Source organism: Oculina patagonica, chromosome 6 (genome assembly GCF_052425735.1).
Source record: "Oculina patagonica isolate OP01 chromosome 6, crgOcupat, whole genome shotgun sequence".
Taxonomy (NCBI): Eukaryota; Metazoa; Cnidaria; class Anthozoa; order Scleractinia; family Oculinidae; genus Oculina; species Oculina patagonica.
In genome coordinates this window covers 24646612-24665091 of record NC_135763.1, presented here as the reverse complement: position 1 = coordinate 24665091, position 18480 = coordinate 24646612, and the positions used below count along the sequence as shown (strand labels likewise).

The window sequence follows — 18480 nt, the reverse complement described above, 5'->3', positions numbered from 1 at the left end:
GCCACTGTTGATGCCATGCATTCTTGTTCGCTGTCGTCTGGTACATGTTTAACGAACACGGGGAAACCTACAACATGAAAATTTTCAGTGAGGCCTGAAATCCAGCCTGCCTAGCTACAGCGCGCGCTTTAGAACTTTTCCGTCTGGCTGCACGCGCATGTTTTTTGTCTATGACGAAAGTTTTTTTCAGCAACTCATTCAACATAAACTGCCAAGCCAAGGAAGCATACAACAGGACTAATATAAATTGATGTAGCTCAGACGAAGTTAAGAAAGCGAAATCAAAGAATTAATCTTTTCAAAAATCGTTTATTTTACCTTGATGAAGAAGCTACTGTCATACCACGTGACTCAAGACTGCCGCGGCTGCCAAACGAAATTGGCGGGAAAATTCAATGAAGAAATGAGAAATGGCGACCACTTCTCCATCGTTTAGTGAAGCGACAACATTAAAGAAGATTCCAAAAGGTAAGAAACTTGTTTTATATGCTCATATAACATCTTAGAAAGTTAGCGTTCGATTAAAACAGTTACAGTTACTTTTTACACCTACGAAATCAAAAAGAGCGTCTCATAGTACTCGCAGCTTTATAGCTGTTTATTAGCTTACGGTTGAAGATGTTTTGTATTTTTTTACTTCAAGATAAGTTCATGTAAGCTTACAGAAACTTAGTGTAGCAAGACTTATAATTTCCTAAGTAGTTTCTTATCCTCTAAAATCATTTTTGATCGCTGTCAATTTACAATTAAACTTGATTTTGTAAGCTTAACTTTTGCCGCTATATCAAGCGAAATTCTCGCAAAAACAATGCCCAAGGTTTAAGCTAAAGCTTGTAAGACCCTTGTAAAGCTTCCAGAAAAAATCCTGCTTTAGCCTTAGCATTTTCCTTTCTTTCTTTATTTATTCGAATTCTATTGTTGAAATTAAGTGGCAAGAACCGGCAACCCGACCAACAACATTTAATAGTAAGCTCACTTGTCTAAAGCATTCAAACTTGTACTGAACGGGTTCAAGGTTGCTCGGATTTTCGCAAATAAACAATCTTCTCCGCCGACTCTCTAAGATATCCGTAAGTACTTATCAATTTGTCTAAAACCTACGATACTCGACACTTCATTAAGCCCATAGAATTATTTTAGTAAAGCGTATTTTTGACAAGCTATTGTTAAGTTTGAGTGGTATTTCTATGAGAAATATTTGCGTAAGGTTGACTTTATAATATAACATTATATTTTATGCAAGTGCTTCAAAATACATTTTTAGTCTCGATTCGTTTTCCAGGTCTTAATCTTTGGAAAGTCCATACGTTTGTGGCTTATGTTCTAAGGCATGGTTTGCACTGGCCTTAAAAAGTCCTTGAAAATTTGCTAGACCATTTTATAAAAGTCCTTGAAAATGAAAAACAAAAACGGTTTACTAGAATTTACTACAGCAGTCCTTGAATGATTCAGATTACAGAAAAAAGCAATATTTTGTTTCCAAAAGATTTTAGAGGTAGCATTGGTCACGGATATAAGTCAAAAGAAAAAAAACATTTATTCTCAAAGAGTCAATTTTAATGGTAGCGGAGTTACATGTAAGTTTATCACGATTGTTATTTCAAATATCAAAGTAAACCCCTTGAAGGTGAGTCCCCTTCAATGGGGTTTTGAGTATTTTGTATTTTAACCCCCCCCCCCCCCCACCTCCTTCGGCAAAGGAAAAGGAGTCCTTGAAGGAGTCCTTGAATATTATATTGCTTATTGTCCTTGAAAAGTCCTAAAATTAAATAGTCGTTGAAAAACATGGTTACAAGTCTGTATGAGCCGTGTAGGGTCATTAATGTAATAACGTAACCGAAAGCTGTGAAAAGGGTGCAAAGTGTGTTTTTTTGTTACTTTTAGCTTAATTGTAAGGTAAAAGTTACAAAGAAAAACACACTTTACACACGTTTACATTTTGGCTATAGAATTTTATAGATAACACCTGTGAGCTAAGTTTCTACAGTATTTCATAGAAGTTCACCAAGATAAAATGTTATTTCATTTCAGGAAAACGCAAAAAGAAGGAAGCTAAAACAAACGAGGAGACATTGACATCAAAGAAAAAGTTGAAAAAGTTGTCTAAGGTATGTTAACTAACATGAGTTATATGAGAATCAGAATAAAGAAAATATTAACTCATTGGGAGCGAGATTTATTCAAACAAACTGCTTTAACATGATTGGGCAAACAAGGTCCTTGTTACACTTTTTACTAAAGTAAGGTTTTGGCACAAACAGACTTGTCTAAAACTCAACAAGGGCATTTTTCTTTACATAATACATAATTTTAAAAAACCCTTAATTTTGTGTTATTTTAAGGTGGCTCTGAAACCGCTCCAAGGATTTTTTTAATTTGGCAAAAAGTTGTATCTTAACATACTGATCATTTTTCCAATAATAAAAATAGGGTGTCACCAAACTCGTTTTTGAGTTATAAGCACTTAAAGCTAAAATTAAGGGTTCATTTAACAGGTTATATTGTTGCTATGGTTACTAGTGACGTCACGAAAATAGCCAAAATTTGTTTAACAATGATTGGGCATTTGTTCGATACTAATTTTGTAGCAGTAACTGATAAATCCTAATAACACTAGCCCATCAAAGTGTATAAGCTGGAAAGTGCTGAAACTGTTTTCAGCTACCTTAATTTTGATGTTTGTAAGTTATTTTACACCTGGTAATTATTTTGCGCAGGAAAGCAATTCATCTGAACTCACCAGCCCCGAGGCATTGAGTAGCTCTGTACCAGAACCAGTGTGGGAGATTGAATACAGTGAACCAGTCCCAGATCTCTATCCTGAGTTATCTGACTCACTGAAGATGCAAGAAAGTGACACAGAACAAGACGGGAGAACAAAAGGTAGCTTCCTTTTATTTTGTTATTTGTTTAAATTATCAATTATATTCACCTGACACAATAAATATTATTCCAGTAATGTCATAAACAAGCTTTGAAAACATATTTTGTCGACTTCTTTGAAAACTGAAAATTTAACACCACTTTTCAAACAAAATTATCCTTGTGTTGCATTTTTGCTAATATATATAGGCAAACGTTGCACTTTTATGCTGCAATGGTATCCTACATCGGACTTATATCAATGAAAAAATTTTGCATTTGGACCAAAATGGCCAATATATGGGTGTAGCGCTAGTTTATACAGGTTCCATAGAATGATTAGTTCAGTTCTGTAAGCGTTGCATGACAAAGAGAGGGCTAAAACTGGGGTATTGAATGATGCGAATGCTAGTCCACTGCAGGAATTCTTTTAGTTGCCCATTTTTGATTTATTGTCCTGGTTGAAAAAAAAATGCCGTGGGAGATCGTCTAACAACAAAACACAATGATCCTGGCGAGCACTTTAACCTTTTTGAAACAAAGGCATATATGTATTAATTAAATGCCGTAATTGTTCAGAAGTTTATGTTTCAGAAGTGATCATGAACAGCTACTTTTCACTTTTCTTGGTCAATTACCCGCAAAAAGCAGTACAGAGGCAAATTTAGCTTGAGCTTGGGAGGGTACAGTAAATATGCACACTTGAGGGAAGGCTTGTTTGTATTCTGAAGAAGAAAGCCACTTGAAAAACATTACTTTTGCTTAAATGTTTTCAGTATGCGAGAGTCAATGCGACAGTGAGGAAAATGTTCAGTGTGTTCCAACCAGTTTTGATGACAATCCTTTGTCACAAGACAGTCAAAATATCCCTGGCACAAGTCAACAGGTATTAAGTCTTCTTTTCCAGTATGCAAAATGTATTGAAATAGTTTGAAGAAAATAAGAAAAAAGGAAAGAAATGTAAAGCAAGAGCAAAACTAAGAGCGCTTTACATTAGTCAGAAATGGCCGGCCAGACTGGTATCCCGTTCGAGAACAGAATTCCGTTGTTAGTCGGATATGTCCTGTATACTGTTGTGGCGGATTTGTGGGAACATCTTCAGGAAAAGAAGCTATTTCACATTCGAAACCACCGGACCGGCCAGCCAGTTTTGACTAATGGAAAGCACCCTACGTCTTTTAAAAAGTGTTTTTCAATTTGACCTGACGTAAACCTTTGCTTTCCTTAATGATTAGCTAGACGTATTTAAACATTTCCCCATTTTACTCATTTTTTAGATAATATTTTAACCATTTTAAGGTCTTTGAAAGTTTTACCCTGTTCTCATTGAACCATTACAGAGTCAGAATGATTCCCAACAATCAAACTCAAACAGTCAAACTACAGTGAACAACACAAAGCGAAAGAGAAAATTAGCAAAGCCAAAAAAGGTTAGAAAACGAAACGACGCCGACGATGTTCAAGAAACATTACCGACAGTGGTAAGCGCACAGATTTGTTCATTTCTTTTTGTACTAGGCTCTGATTTCTTGGTTTTCTTGTACATCAGTTTCTAAACTCAGTATACTAAACTGGACATTGTATAATTTTTAACAGCTCGGTCAGGCCCAAGAGACAGGGAAACAGGGAACGTGGGCTCAGTGCAGTATCCCCAGCTGTGGAAAATGGAGATTCCTTCAAAATGACGTAGATCCACAGGAGATACCAGAAAGATGGGTCTGTGCAATGAATGAAAGTAAGGCACTGTTCCCACTAGCCTGATTCTCATACGGCTAGAGTTAATCCCCTCCCTCAAGCGAAATGAGAGCGAGCGACCTCGGATACTCTGAGAAAAATTACCAGGTTATGTTCCGTCTATATCCATACTTACTTAGCTCATTTCAGCCCCTGAAAAACTAAAGGTTAGTTTTGTCTAGCCGAAATATTGGGCAATAAAACTTATTTAGCCTTTTTAGCTATCCGATCAGCCTTGCATTTGGTTTAAAGTCTTATTCAATATTGCTGATCCGGATCTACGCCAAGATTCGGCTTCACTTCGCTGCTGTTTGTACAAGTGGTCCTTGCATTATTCCAGAGGTACCTAGGTTCTCACAACACATTTCCAATAAACTAGAATATCAGAGAGATAGCCATTCCCGTGATTGAGTCAGATGTCCTACTCAGAGTGGTCAGTTAGCTTTAATTGTCACTCATAAAGCGTTTTCGTTTATTATTATATCTAGATGATCATTACAATGCATGTAGTGCTTCACAAGAAACGTTTGACAGTCAAGGAGGGAACTTAGACGTGATGTACACACCTTACCCAAGTGGAGCAGTTGTGTGGGCAAAGATGGTGGGCTACCCGTGGTGAGTTTACACTTCTTATAAGAACAACATATGTTATTTATTGGGGGGAGGGGGTCCAGCTGAGAAATAATCCCTCCCTGGACTATTCGTCGGTGGATGCATGCCACGCCGGGTGGTCAGGGCATTGGACTTTATCTGAGATCAAAATGCACTCTTACCACTAGCTGAAAGTAATATTGTGACTCATGCACGGTAACGAAAACGGGCAAGTTTCAACAACAACAACAACGTTTCATCGTGAAATGACCAATTTCTGCGTTTCTTGGCAAACGTTGGCCACGACAGGGAAAGTTTCCTATTTCTATTTGGAATTGAACGCTGATCAGTTTTCTTAGGGCGCGTTCGTTTGGGATCAATCCAGAATAAGAATAATTGGAATAATGCGAGTTAGCGTTCGTTCGGCTGCTCTTCCTATTCCGGAATACTTGGATTTCCATTCCGGTTATTCTGCTCCCAGGAGCAGAATAGCCGGAATATATTCCGGAATATATTCTTATTCCGGAATATTCCCAAACGAACGTGCCCTTAGCAAGCTAGGGGATAGTACTGACTTCCTACACAAGCTTAATTCAGTTTCTACTCGAAAAAGACTACTAAAAACTGATATAAAGTCGCCGACATGCAGATTTCATACAGCAACTCCACGGCCGTACAGTAATAAAAAATAGTCCGAGTTGGCAGCTATCGGCCAGTTGAGATTAATCCTGATGACTCATTATTTACACTTGTTCGTCAACAGGTGGCCAGCAATGATGGAGAATGACCCCGATTATGGTTATTATTGTGAAACTGGTGAAGACGATATTACCCCGGTAAATAATTGATAACTATAACACTAAAGCGAGGCGTCAAATCTGTGACATACATGCTGTTATTGCGCTGTTCACTCCTACCCGTTAGGACACTATCTCTTACATGTCGCGACTCCGGAACATGACCTGATTCTAAAATTTTCTCGGGACACCAAAACTGAAAAGGAATTGTCTTCCGCACATTTTAGCGTCAAGTTTTCGCACTTGATGCCTTCTGTATAGTCATGTACATGTACTGTATCATTTTCTGCAACGACTAGAATTTGCTGGACTCTTGATGCTCAAAAAGTAGTAAGGATTTCCTTGACGTCTACTGAAATAAGCGATTACAAATGCAGATGTTCAGTACACGTTCTAATATTAGAGTATGTATTTTAGGTGTCTTACCACGTGGTGTTTTTTGATAAACAAGTGTCCAGAGCATGGGTTAACGCTGCTTGTATCCGCAACTTTTCTTGTGATGAGGACCCTGAGGATATGGGAAAGGTTTGTTGGCATTGTCCGATCAGTAATCTTTTAGTCTTCTAAGATTAAAAAATGATTAACTAATACGTTAAACAGTTAGTGGATTTCTCTCTTGTTGTGGAAAACGTGCTCTCCACAGATCTAAGGAAGTGGATCGTTAATCTGTCAGACAAAAATGAAAGTAAGCATATTTCGGTACTAAAAATAACACGCAAACTGTGGTGATGAACATTACGGAAAAACGCATTGTTAGAAAAAAATAGACCTCTTACTTGACGTTTCGTATGCTAAATCTAACAATGCGTTTGTCCGTAATGTTTATCACCGCAGTTTGCGTGTTATTTTTAGTCAAACTACGATGGCCAAAGAAAAAGAGTATTTACGATTTCGGTTTAACTTTTGTTTGTTCGCAAGCTTGTTTTTGTTGTTTGATTGTTTGTTTGTTGGCTGCATGCAATTATAAGTAATGTCCAAAGATCTGAAAGATTAGAGATTCTTTAGCAGTCAGTCTAACTGAACTACTGAATATCGATTTTTAAATTTCAGATTACCGTTAGAGGGAAGAACTATAGGAGACAGCTTACAACAGCCACTCTGGCAGCACGAAGTGCAGCACAAATGCCTCTTCAGGTGCAGTTTGTCTTTTTTTCTTTATCGCGGAGAAAGGATTACTGTATTTTCTCATTAAGATATCACGACCCTTTATATAAGCTAAACTGAATTGGTCTAACTGATTCACGTAGAAGTTTTCCTTTATCTTTCGTTTCATACTCATCATTAGGTCCTTAAAGCAAACGGTATTTGTGTCTTATTTCTAAGCTCCTGAATCCGAAACAACCTAATTTTTGAAGCCTTTTCGTTGCAGACTCGACTTGCACAATATGGTTTTGCAGCACGCTATGAAGGAACTATTGGTGATAAAGCTGTAGAGGAGGAACGCGAAGCTAGCTTGGAAGTAGAAGAACTTGGAGATTCTGGTGAGAAGAATGTTTACCTCTGTTCTCTAAACCTGCTTACAGAAATTGATAGCCGCTAACATTAGCGTCTACTCAACGTCGTCAAGACGCGCAATCCGGGGAGATTTTTGTCAAGATCAGTTCAGTACATCATCCTGCATGTTTTCATAACCAATTTCAACAAATTTTGACGAACAAATTAAAGTATTAAACAATAAAAGAAGTCAAATATAATGGCAGTGCTTTCATTTGAGGGTGATGACTATAGCGCCGCTAGACACCTCCTCCCGGATCTAAGTATTGATCACATGGTTATAAAAAAATTTGTCTGTTAGCCGCTTATTTTGGTCAAGTTATATTTGACACTTTGTCTAAAAAGGTGTCCCGGTAATTAAAAAAAACGCGACAGTGAGGTTGTCCTCCATTATATCTGAGATTTAAAGGAAAGTTGAGATTCGTTCATGACACATCATTTTCCTTTTTCTTTAATAAAGTTCGAGGTGTTTGACATGGTCAGGAGACACTGTTGTGTCACGTATCTCCATTCCAACGATTGGCCATATGCTAAATATAAACAAGACGATGAAATGAACAAAGTCAATGCCAGCAAAAGAGTATGCGTACTTTTAACGGTGTTAACTTATTTGCTTAAGCTCAGACAACCTTTAATGGGTTTGAGAATTGTTAATGTGAAGACAGTATATACGTTTGTTTATAACCAGCTACAGGCAGACCTTTTACGTTTCAGTAAATGACTTAAGCTGGTTTACATATTCAGTTATAGACTCATCAAGCCAGGAAATATGCAGCAGTGGAAATAGTTACAGCAGTCTAGAAGAAGATGAGCGACGAAAGTCCAAAACACCACCAAAACCTAAAACTTCAAAACAGAAGCCAACAAACAGGACTGCCAAAAGCAAGGCAAAGACTAAAGAAAGTGGTTTTTCTAAGCGAAAGAAAGAAACTGGAAAGCAAAAAGATAACAAAGCTAATCCGTCGCCCTCAGAGGCCTCAGTGAAAACCAGCAGTGATGCTTTTAATAAAGGTTAGTGTCAATTATGTTACTGTTCGTTAGTACCATTGGGTGATTTCAACTTACTTGATAAATATCAAGGTTAGTATCAAGATAATATTTCTTTGTCTCCAAGATTATTCAGATTGGACAGTGGAATAAATGAATGGGATTTGAGTACAGTATGTACTAAAGACATACTCTTGCTAAATATAAATTATATTGAAAAAGATCTTTTGCTTCTCCTTTTTCCACAGAATGTTTGCCCAGTAACAGTGATGGTTGCCGTCCCAGTTCTGAGACAAGCGAGCCTCTCCATGAACCTGAAAAAACCCCAAAACAGAATGAAGACACTCCGGCAGTTCCAAAAGAACTTGAACCTTCAGTCCCACCTGTCTCAAACGCTAAAACTGATTCTGAAGAAGCCATTTGCAAAGACGAAAAAAGTGTGGGCAAACCTACCACAAAACCACTTGAAACAAGTAATGGAAATTCATCTGCAAATAAAAGCACAGAAACAAACGTTGTTAAAAAAAGACGAACCTCGGGTGAATCAAAAGGCGGAAAGAAACGAAAGACGAGCAAGGATATCCAAGAAAACTCTGAAAGCAGCCTCTCAGAAAACTCTAAACAAGGGGAGAAAGTAACACAAAGTGTAAACGGTGTGACAACTACTGAATCATCAACAAAAGAAACACAGAAGGAGCAGAATGTGGCGGAAAAAAGCCAACGACCGGATAAAAGTGTCGAGAAGGATCAAATGGAAACACAAGATGCTCCTTGTGTAAAAGAGGAAGGAAGAAACAATTCAAAATTTTCGACAGCTAACGAGTCTCAGTTAGGCGTTCAAAAAGAAAAACAACAAAGAAAAAAGTCAGGGAAGTCAAAAAGCATCTCCCAAGATAAACCCGTTGAAGAAGACACAACAGGGGAAAAAATAGCGAACCAGACGGCCAAGAGTAGCGACACATCTAGCGAGTCCCAGCTAGGCGTTCAAAAAGAAAAACAACAAAGAAAAAAGTCAGGGAAGTCAAGAAGCATCTCCCAAGATAACCCCGTTAAAGAAGACGCAACAGTGGACAAAATGCCGAACCAGAGTAAATCATCACAATCACTTCTTGATGGTGTAGACTCGGGTAAAGGGAAAGGACCTGCTCAACCGAAGAAACAAGCAAATAAAGCAGGTAAACAAAGTAACAATAAACGACAGAGTAACAAGTCCAGAAGTAGTAGTGGTGAAGGAGCCTCAAGTTCAGAAGTCGTAGATCAAAATGGGGAGTGTGAACAGCAACCACTACCTCACAAACCAGGCTTTGCCCTTAAAAGATCGGCCGCAAGTATGGATGTCCGTGCACAAGTAGCCCTCAGTGAAGACAGTTCAGCTCGGAAGAAGTCTTTACCAAAGTTAGTGAAGGCTGCTTTTAAACCTCCTATGGCGACTAAGGGAGATAAGAAAGATAAAGCGCCGGCTAAAATGCCCAAACTGTTAAAGCCTCACTTCGTCAGCCCCGCGCTTGCAAAACCCGAAAATACTCATGATGTTCGCAAAGAAGAGCAAATGCCTAAAAGTGTTGCACACTCAGATGCTGCTGAGAAGAATTCTGCACCCAAGAAAGAACTGGCACTGAAAAGAAAAGCCTCAAATAAGGGCCAATTCGCTGCAAGTGGCACATCAAAGAAAGCAAAGGAAGGAGAGGAACACAATAAAGCTAACAACATTCTGTCAGGTAAGGAATGCTGCACTCTACATGTAATTATACACGTAAGGCCCAGTAATGCGGAAAACATTATCTTTCAACTTGTCTCGCAACATTGTTGCATTGCAAGTAAAGTTTGTGCGTATTACACTTCCCGTGTTAGTAGATATGAGCTCAATTTTAAAAGATAGCGCAACACGGCGCCGCAATTCGCACAGCAACACTTAACCGATGTAAAAACAACAACAACAAAACCTTTATTAAGGTTTATCAATGTTGCGAGACAAGTTGAAAAACATTGCCGCATTTCTGCGCTTATTTTGGTTATTGATGGTCAAGTGGCAGATACATTTTCCATAGCCACTTCAACGTACGTTTGTTCTTTTGGAGGAGCGCAGCGTGACCGTGTGGTTTAGGGCGATGGCGTTCTAATTTGGAGGTCCCGGGTTTAAACATTCCAACCTGCCACTAGCTGGATTTTTTTTTTGGTCCTCCCGAGTTCAACTGATCCTCGATCACGCTTTGTATATAGCCAACTAGACTGTCCCCTGTAAGTGGCAATTTTTAACTATGTTATGTTCATTGAAAATATTTGTTTTCTCTGTTTCAGTGGCATGCCTGTAAAATAGCTATCTTGAAGAGATATGAAGCTAACTGCATGATCACTATAAACAACATTACATTTTCATTTTTTTCTAACATGCGTTTCTTTTGTTTCAGAGGATCTTCAGGCTGAAATTGATGAAATTGACAATGACATCGCAAGCATACAGAAAGAACTTCGGGTATCAGATGCTAGCGACACAAGTTTACCTGAGGATACAAGTTTACCTGAAGAGATAACAACTCCTTCAATCGCAGAACTACAAATCAGTCTGTCTGATTCGCCAGAATTTTGAAACACTGCTTGTTTATAAGATAATTTAGTATGCAGAGATTAGTATATTTATATTATAACGTAGTTGTTTTTTTACTTTCTAAAAAATGGTTCATAGTTTAGCCAAGCATATATTTTCCTGTTTTCTTGGCACATTCTTACTTTATTTAGTTTAGTTTACTTGAGATGACTGTGGATTGTTTCTCTTTTTGGAGGTCTTCGTGAGAACTTTTAAGTGTCTAAAATAAGAGGTATTTAAGATCAGTTGATTATTTGCCTAGCGAAGCTTGAAATTTCTACTTTGTTAACTGATCATATATTATTTTTAAAATATATCTCAAGATTGACACAAGCCTAATTTATAAAGTATTTAGCTTAGCCTTTACTTTCTATTAAAGAGTACGGTATTGCTAAAAGCAGGTTACAACTGTATTTTCTAGCCTACGGCAAAACTTATTTCCCTTATTGCAGTACACAGTACTAAAACGAGAAGGTGTGCCCGTCGCAATTGTGCAGTGAAGTATAAAATGACAAAATCGCCATCCCGACTCGCCCTCTTTTGCGTGCGCACTGGACTTCTAGGCTCATGAAGCAAACCAAAGAAAGATCAAGAGCAAGTCGAAGGAAGTGACGCTTGGAACTGAATGTTACTGCATACATCACTGAGAGGGGATACTAATTTCCACAGACGTGATGTAAGGACAGGTCATTGCGGCTATGCGCAGTGACTTGTGACTGTCATCGCAGTTTGAAACGAATGGAGAGCAAAAGTGCAATCTTTCGCGATTATTCAATGAAAGCGTACTTGGACCGTTGCCTTTAGTGTTGCTTGTACTCCGCAGTTTGCTTTGTGTTCGTATTGGCTTATCGCGCGGGTTCGACTGCCGTTCGCGGCGTGCAAATGTTTCTTTTTTTCATTTCAACAAACATTTTTACAATCCAGAGAATACTTAAATCGGGACATTCATCCGCGACGAACATTTTAGACGAAAATTAACAGTTCATGCAATCTGAAAGTAGTACATGTACTTTTCCAAGAGACGGAGTTTTACTGGTTTGGTAGAATTGTTGCTAATTCTGCTAAGTATAAGTATAACATCGCTAGCAGAGCTGCGCAATCAACTGGTCATAACTCGAAGTAGACGTTTTGGGCGTTAGCCCGTTGTTAGAGCAAAGAACAAAAAAGCCAACCTCGTTTGCAAAAACCCTGACATGTCAGTCTCCCAACCTGGAAGCTGTGTCCTATATGCATACGTGTCGATTCTAGTTCTATTTGTTCGTCAAGTTTTCCTGCTATGCTTTGATTGGACAATATGAATCGGAACTTCTTTTCCGTTCGGCTCCGACCTTCCGCTCGGGTCGGGCACCTTAGTCCTCGTAGTGCATGACGGGATATCATTATTCATTCCTGCCCAGTCTCATTGGCGACGGTTCCGCGTCTTGAACTTTGCTGTGGTGAAGTTGGATGCGCTTTTGTTGACATAAACTGCAGTCCTTTGCAGACAGCTCTAGAGCTGAACCTAAAGCGAAAGTCTGCTCTCAATGGATATATTTAAAGCCCATCACCAGTGCTCAAGATGACAACGTAGGAAAACAATCGAGGCTAAAGTTCCGCAGCCAATATGTCAAGCCTCATAATATTGGAGTCGGTAAGTTACTCTCGTAATGAACTTCAGGCATTTATTTATTGACAATCCTTTTGCTCTTTCAGTTTGGCTTTGTGCAGTGTTGACACGATCATTTGCAAGTCGCGAAAGCTAGATTGTTGCTTTTCTTTGCTGTTTAATTTCACACCGGGGTTATGGTTACTAAATAAAGCGTTATTGTAATTTATATTTATTAAAACGCCGAGGAGGAACTAGCGGCGTAAATTGATCTACCGGTTACAGCATTGTGTTTATTCGAGGTTTACGCGAGTTTTACTCGCCAGTTGGCTTTTTTGGTACTTAACGACTTCGAAAAACGTGTCGTTTAACAACAGCTTTGCTGCTTGATAGTCTTTGGTATGCGAATTTTGATATATGAACTTTGAAGAAACAAACAAACAATTAAAGTGCCTGAAAAGTGTTTTCGCCGGATTAAGTTATGGATCCAGCCAAAGCATCTTTCGTTTGCTTTCCGTCAATTTTCCATCGTTTTAATAGTTTCGCTTTCCAGTGTAATCTGCGTATCGTTCGGGTTTATAAAGCTTCATTAAAAATAGCAGACCATGAATGCTAATTTGTTCTGTGAAGATTTCGTGTTCAACACACACACATTGATCGTAAATGTTTTCTATAATGTGGTTTCGTTTACGGTAATGCAAGAGAAGCCTGTTATAGGACAGGGAAGAACTTGTACATAGCTAGAAACATTTTAAATATTTGGACGTTCCTGCTGTTTAATAAACAAAATACCAGACTCCCATAGAGGTGAATAGACCCCTTGCTGTTTTGTTTTCCCAAGATTTCACATTAGAAGAAAATCAGAGAAAAATTTAGTAACAGCTATAGAATGGGAATCTTTTAGTCCTACGTTTGTATGCTTGGACTATGTACGTATCTTGTTAGTCATTTGTCTTTTTATATACAAGTAGAACAGTGATATATAGAGGATATTACATGGTTGCTTGGAGATATGAAAATTTATTTATCTTCTCATGTTCAAATGGATATCTCATAATTCAAACTTGCCGCATTCCCAAGATTTTTTAGCACCTTGAAATAAACGGACGTACTATTTCAAAAACGAGTGCGAGGGTTTCATCGGGTTTCCAAACGTGAGAAAGCTTTTGAAACCACAAGGCCGCAGGCCGAGTGGTTTTATTGTTTTCGAGCGTTTGGAAACCTGGTGAAACCCGAAGCACGAGTTTTTGAAATTACTTCTCCAACAAAGAAAATTAGATAATTTTTCTATATAATTAGCAGTGCCTATTCGGACAGGTTTGTTTTCGTTTGTTATATTTTTACAATGGAACTCGATCATGTCACATACTTGCTAGGTTATCCAATTGTTGGCTTTGTCAAGGCTATCTGACACCTACTTCACAACTTTCTGTAATAATTATTGATTGAATATCTCTCGCTTCGTTGGTTGTTTGATCGAAACGAACGCTCTGCTTAGTACTTTGCTTCGCCGTGGCAAATAGATTTAGACAAGGAGAGTTTTGCACAGAAAGGACCCGGTTCCAAAGTGTAGCCTCTGCAAAAACAAATGGGCGGCTTCATTTTTTGGAGCGGCATAGAGTGGTGGACGTTACATGTGCTAACGTTGGAACCACGTGGCTTCTTCAAAGAAAGTAAACCTAAAGAAGAGATAGCATCGAATGAGAAAGCAGTCAATTCTCAGTAAGCCCTTTTTATTTTGTGGACTTGAATAACTGTTCGATTCACTAACAAATAAGAAATGTGTGTAAGTTTCGTAATGAAATGATTGATGGTGAAATTTATTGTCTGCATCGAAAAAGTGATTTTTTAAACGTTGTTGTTGTGTTGCTTTATGAATATGCAGATTAAGAAACATTTTACACACAGGTTTAAAATCGTTTCCAAACACGTGTGGTTTTCAACTCGTTTTTCATTGGGTTTCTAAACTCATCCACCTGACCAGAATGGGGCGTTCTGGTAGGCTAATAACAATATGAATAATTAATGAGTTTGAGAAGTTCATTTCCAGGTGCTGGATAATCTTGAGAATGCGACAATTTTGAATAATTAAATTTACTGGAACACAAGGGTTTCCCCCGGGGTTTCCAAAGCGCTTCAAAATGAAAGACGAGAGGTAGCAATCTTTACATACTAAATTCGGCGAGTTGCATCAAGACTACACACACGAAACTACATTGTAGATAAGGCATTTGTGTACATGCTGGATATTCTCATACTTAAAAAGAAAAGAAAAAAAATCAGTAGTCTTTTTGTAGTTAAAAAAACAATGAATATTTTAAAAAAGACATTAACTAGGGACCGTAAACATCTTCTGTTTTATTTGCTTATAACTTTTGCTAGGAGTTTCTGATCTTTTCAGAATTTTCAGCATTGTTTTAGTTGGTATTAAGCTTTCAAATAATCAATGCAAACTAAACATTACACAACCGTTGTTGTAATATCTGGTTACCTGTTAGACTCAGAATTGATTTGATAATTTTAATATTACTTTTAAGGCCATACATTATACATGGCTGAGCATATCACAAGGTATTTGCAAGTACAGTAAATATATAAACATCATATTCTTTTCAAAAATAAAAATAAAAATGTTAATATATAGATTTAGCCAAGCCTACCCTACTGGATGTGTGGTGAATTTTGTCACAGCTGTCATGGATTTCTTTACTATATGTGCAATTTAATTTTATATATGATATAGAATTCCACAACAGTTGTAGATGGTATGCAAAGAGACGGAACTGTAAAGCAGTGCCTAGCAACTGTAAAGTTGATTTTTATGATTTTATGATTTTATGATTTTTATATGATAATTAATGTTGTATAGGAATAGTAAGGAAATAGTAAGTAAGCTATGGGAATAGTAAGCTTCTGAACAAGCTTTTATTTGGTTTTGGAGAATTTAGCTGTGAAATGAGTGATTTTCCAACTGACAAGTTGTCACTATTAACTTGATTAATGATTAATTGATTAGATTAAGTAAGTACATTGTATTACTGCTTAAAATTTTTCATTTAATATTATTTTATTTCTTTGATTGACTGAAAAGAATTTAAAACAACAGAAAATGGTCAAAACGTTGTTATTTTAATGAAAGTCTGGGGAGAGTGCACTTCTGAGCCTAGAAGGGTGAGCAAAGCGAGCCTAGTGTGACTTGCATTCCTTTCTTCCTCAGGCGACACTTGGCTCATTTTGCTCACTGGTTTCTTTTTTCACCCTGTCCTACTTGGGAGCCTGTTTGCAGCCTAAGGGGGGTACTCTGACTTGTAAATGACGGGGATGATCGAATGAAGGCAAAACTTACGACCCAAAAAAATCCTAAAGTCTTCCGCCATTACCATGAAAAATCGCTGGACCAAAAATAACCCCCCAAAAAATCCCTTGTCAAATTACCCCTAAATTGCCAGGAGGGACAATAACGCTCGAGTTTAATTATTCATCATACCATTAATACGCTAAGGCAGCGCCAAGGTACTTTAGTTCGTTTTTAATACCCCAAAAAATCCCCTATTTAAATCAAGTCACCCCAAAAAATACTTGCCAAATCTGCCAACCCAAAAAAATCCCGGAATCGAAAATTTCAAATCCAAAAAATCCTTTGATCATCCCCGTCATTTACAAGTTGGAGTACCCCCCCCCCCCCCCCTGGGGTTCGCAGGCTATATTTCCTTCTCTTAGCCATTGGGCCTTGGCACAAGAAACAAAGGACTCTGGAGACAAAGGATTTCTAGTACTAGATTCTTGGATTGCCGGTCTTCATGTATGCAGTCGAGTCGTGGTGGTTCTATATACATGTACCTTATAAGAAAGTATTTGGCATTTTTCACTTCATGCAACATTTTTTTGTTTTCAAACAGCCAATCAAAAAAATTTAAATTTAAAATCCTATGTCCACAGAGGTTGTTTGTTTCTCATGCAAAGGCCCTGCCGGCTAAGAGACTGCAAAAAGCAGGGTGTTAAATCATACAAAGCTTGCTTAAGACGTAACATGATAATTACTCAGGTGGTTGTTACACCAACATTTGCTAATGCTGATTTAAAATTCAGCTTCTCAGTTCAAAGAGGTCGTTGAATGGCAATTTATTATTTCCTGTACTTCTGCCTATGAAATATATGAAAAGTTTAACGTGATTTTTTAAAATACTCATCTCTTTTTCAGGATGCAGGAGAACTAGAAGATATTGATGAGAGGCTTCAAAAAGATGGCTACAGAACAAACATTCCAGTTGACCACAAACTCCGCTACTTCTGGAGACAGTTCACCCGATCAGAAACCAGTCTCAAATCATCTCTTGAGAGTGTTGAACAACTCCGTAAACAGCATGGAGAGGAGATGATCGAAGTGGAAAACTATGTCGCACACATCAGACAGCTATCGGACGAGAGAGAAGCCTTAACTCAAGAATTGGAAGCAGAAAATGAGCAGCTGAAGGCTGAGCTTGAACAGATGAAAGTTGAGAAGGAAGCTGGAGCTTATGTTTCAGAGGATATATGTGACATGTTGATGGAGTCTGGTTTGACGCAAATTGGAAGAGATACTAACCCTGTCAAGGAACAAGTGAATTACTTGATAAAGGAGAGAGTGTCACTCTCTGAGAAAGTGAAAAGACTAGAGCTTGATAATGAAACACTCAGAAAAAATTCTGACACAGAACAGTCGGACAAGCGTTTGATGAAAATTATGGAAGAGGAGAGGAAAGACATGGACGAAGAGATGAACAGAATGCGGGAAATGATGAAGCAAGTGAAACAAGAGGAGAGAAAGATTCATGCACAGGAAGTAAAGAAAGTTACTGACGAGAATGATAGCTTGAGAGCACAACTGGAAAAAGTCCAAAAACAGCATACTGAAGACATGGCAGAACTGATTAACAGACATCAAGGTTGGTTCTGGCAAAGGAAATTCAAAGCTCATAATATTGTACATGTACATGTGAGGTCCGTTTACCTTACTTGTGTGTAGCAGCATCCAGTTTAGCCGTAGTCAGGCTTTGCTGTGACTGGCTCCTCACTTTACGTTACCATAGAGTTACCATTAAGCTCTGAAAGTAACACCCCCACCCCCAAAAGCAATGACTCTCTGAAAGTAGGAAAATAGCAAAAAATTCTGAAAGTAATGTTGCATCAAAAGTAGAATTCCCAAATGCAACTACAGTTTGCTGTATACTTATAGACTTGCTACATGTCGCTCGTTAGTTTCGCAGGAGAATGCTGGATACGGAAACAGAGGGTATGTGCGGACATAAAAAAACAAAATGGTAGAGGATTGTGGCAGACCTTCAAATATATTTTAGCCACCTGAAGGTTACAGTGTACAAGTCTCTAAAAGTAGTGATAACAAAAGGCTGCTAAATCTGAAAGTAACGAGGATCATTACTTTGGGAACTGTATGGTTTAGATCTGAAACACAGGTTTTAGTGCATGCTTTTCTTACAGGGTGTTTTCTAACATCTGGTTGTTTTATTATAGGAGAAAAACTTAAGTTGTTGGAGGAGAGAGAACAAGAGAAAGAAAAAACAAATGCTCATGTAGGCAAGTCTGACAGAGTTATGGCTGAAGTTGAAGAACTTAAAGGGAAAATGAGATCTATTGAACTTGAGAAAACATCTCTACAAGCAACTGTAAGTTTGGAGCAGCATAATATACTGGTAGTAGCATTTGTTTGAAAGCTATAAAAAGCTAGAATTTTTTAAATCCACTATCATTAGTTTGTGTACATCTGCAAAGGTACCAAAAATTAAACTCAGTTGCTTTGCTGGTGTGTTCTGATATTATTGTTACAGAGGTTAAGCTTCACATTCTGA

The 18480-nt window shown here is 38.0% G+C and overlaps 2 protein-coding genes across 2 annotated transcripts in view; both read left to right on the top strand.

Moving 5' to 3' along the window:
• The first annotated feature begins 187 nt into the window (after positions 1–187).
• Positions 188–11352, top strand: LOC144656615 (uncharacterized). The gene is made up of 14 exons (XM_078516860.1): positions 188–468; positions 2032–2108; positions 2718–2883; positions 3639–3748; positions 4203–4343; positions 4459–4597; positions 5085–5211; positions 5951–6023; positions 6402–6509; positions 7035–7118; positions 7354–7465; positions 8223–8489; positions 8714–10183; positions 10874–11352. The coding sequence occupies exons 1-14, from the start codon at positions 411–413 to the stop codon at positions 11050–11052; spliced, it is 3111 nt and encodes a 1036-aa protein (XP_078372986.1). The 5' UTR covers positions 188–410; the 3' UTR covers positions 11053–11352.
• Positions 11353–12454: 1102 nt separating this feature from the next.
• Positions 12455–18480, top strand: part of LOC144656783 (uncharacterized) — a 27756-nt gene continuing 21730 nt past the window's right edge. The window contains exons 1-3 of the mRNA XM_078517022.1: positions 12455–12679; positions 16836–17559; positions 18146–18297. Of these exons, the coding sequence (XP_078373148.1) occupies positions 12653–12679; positions 16836–17559; positions 18146–18297 (903 nt within the window). The 5' untranslated portion in view covers positions 12455–12652. The remainder of the gene's footprint in view (positions 12680–16835; positions 17560–18145; positions 18298–18480) is intronic.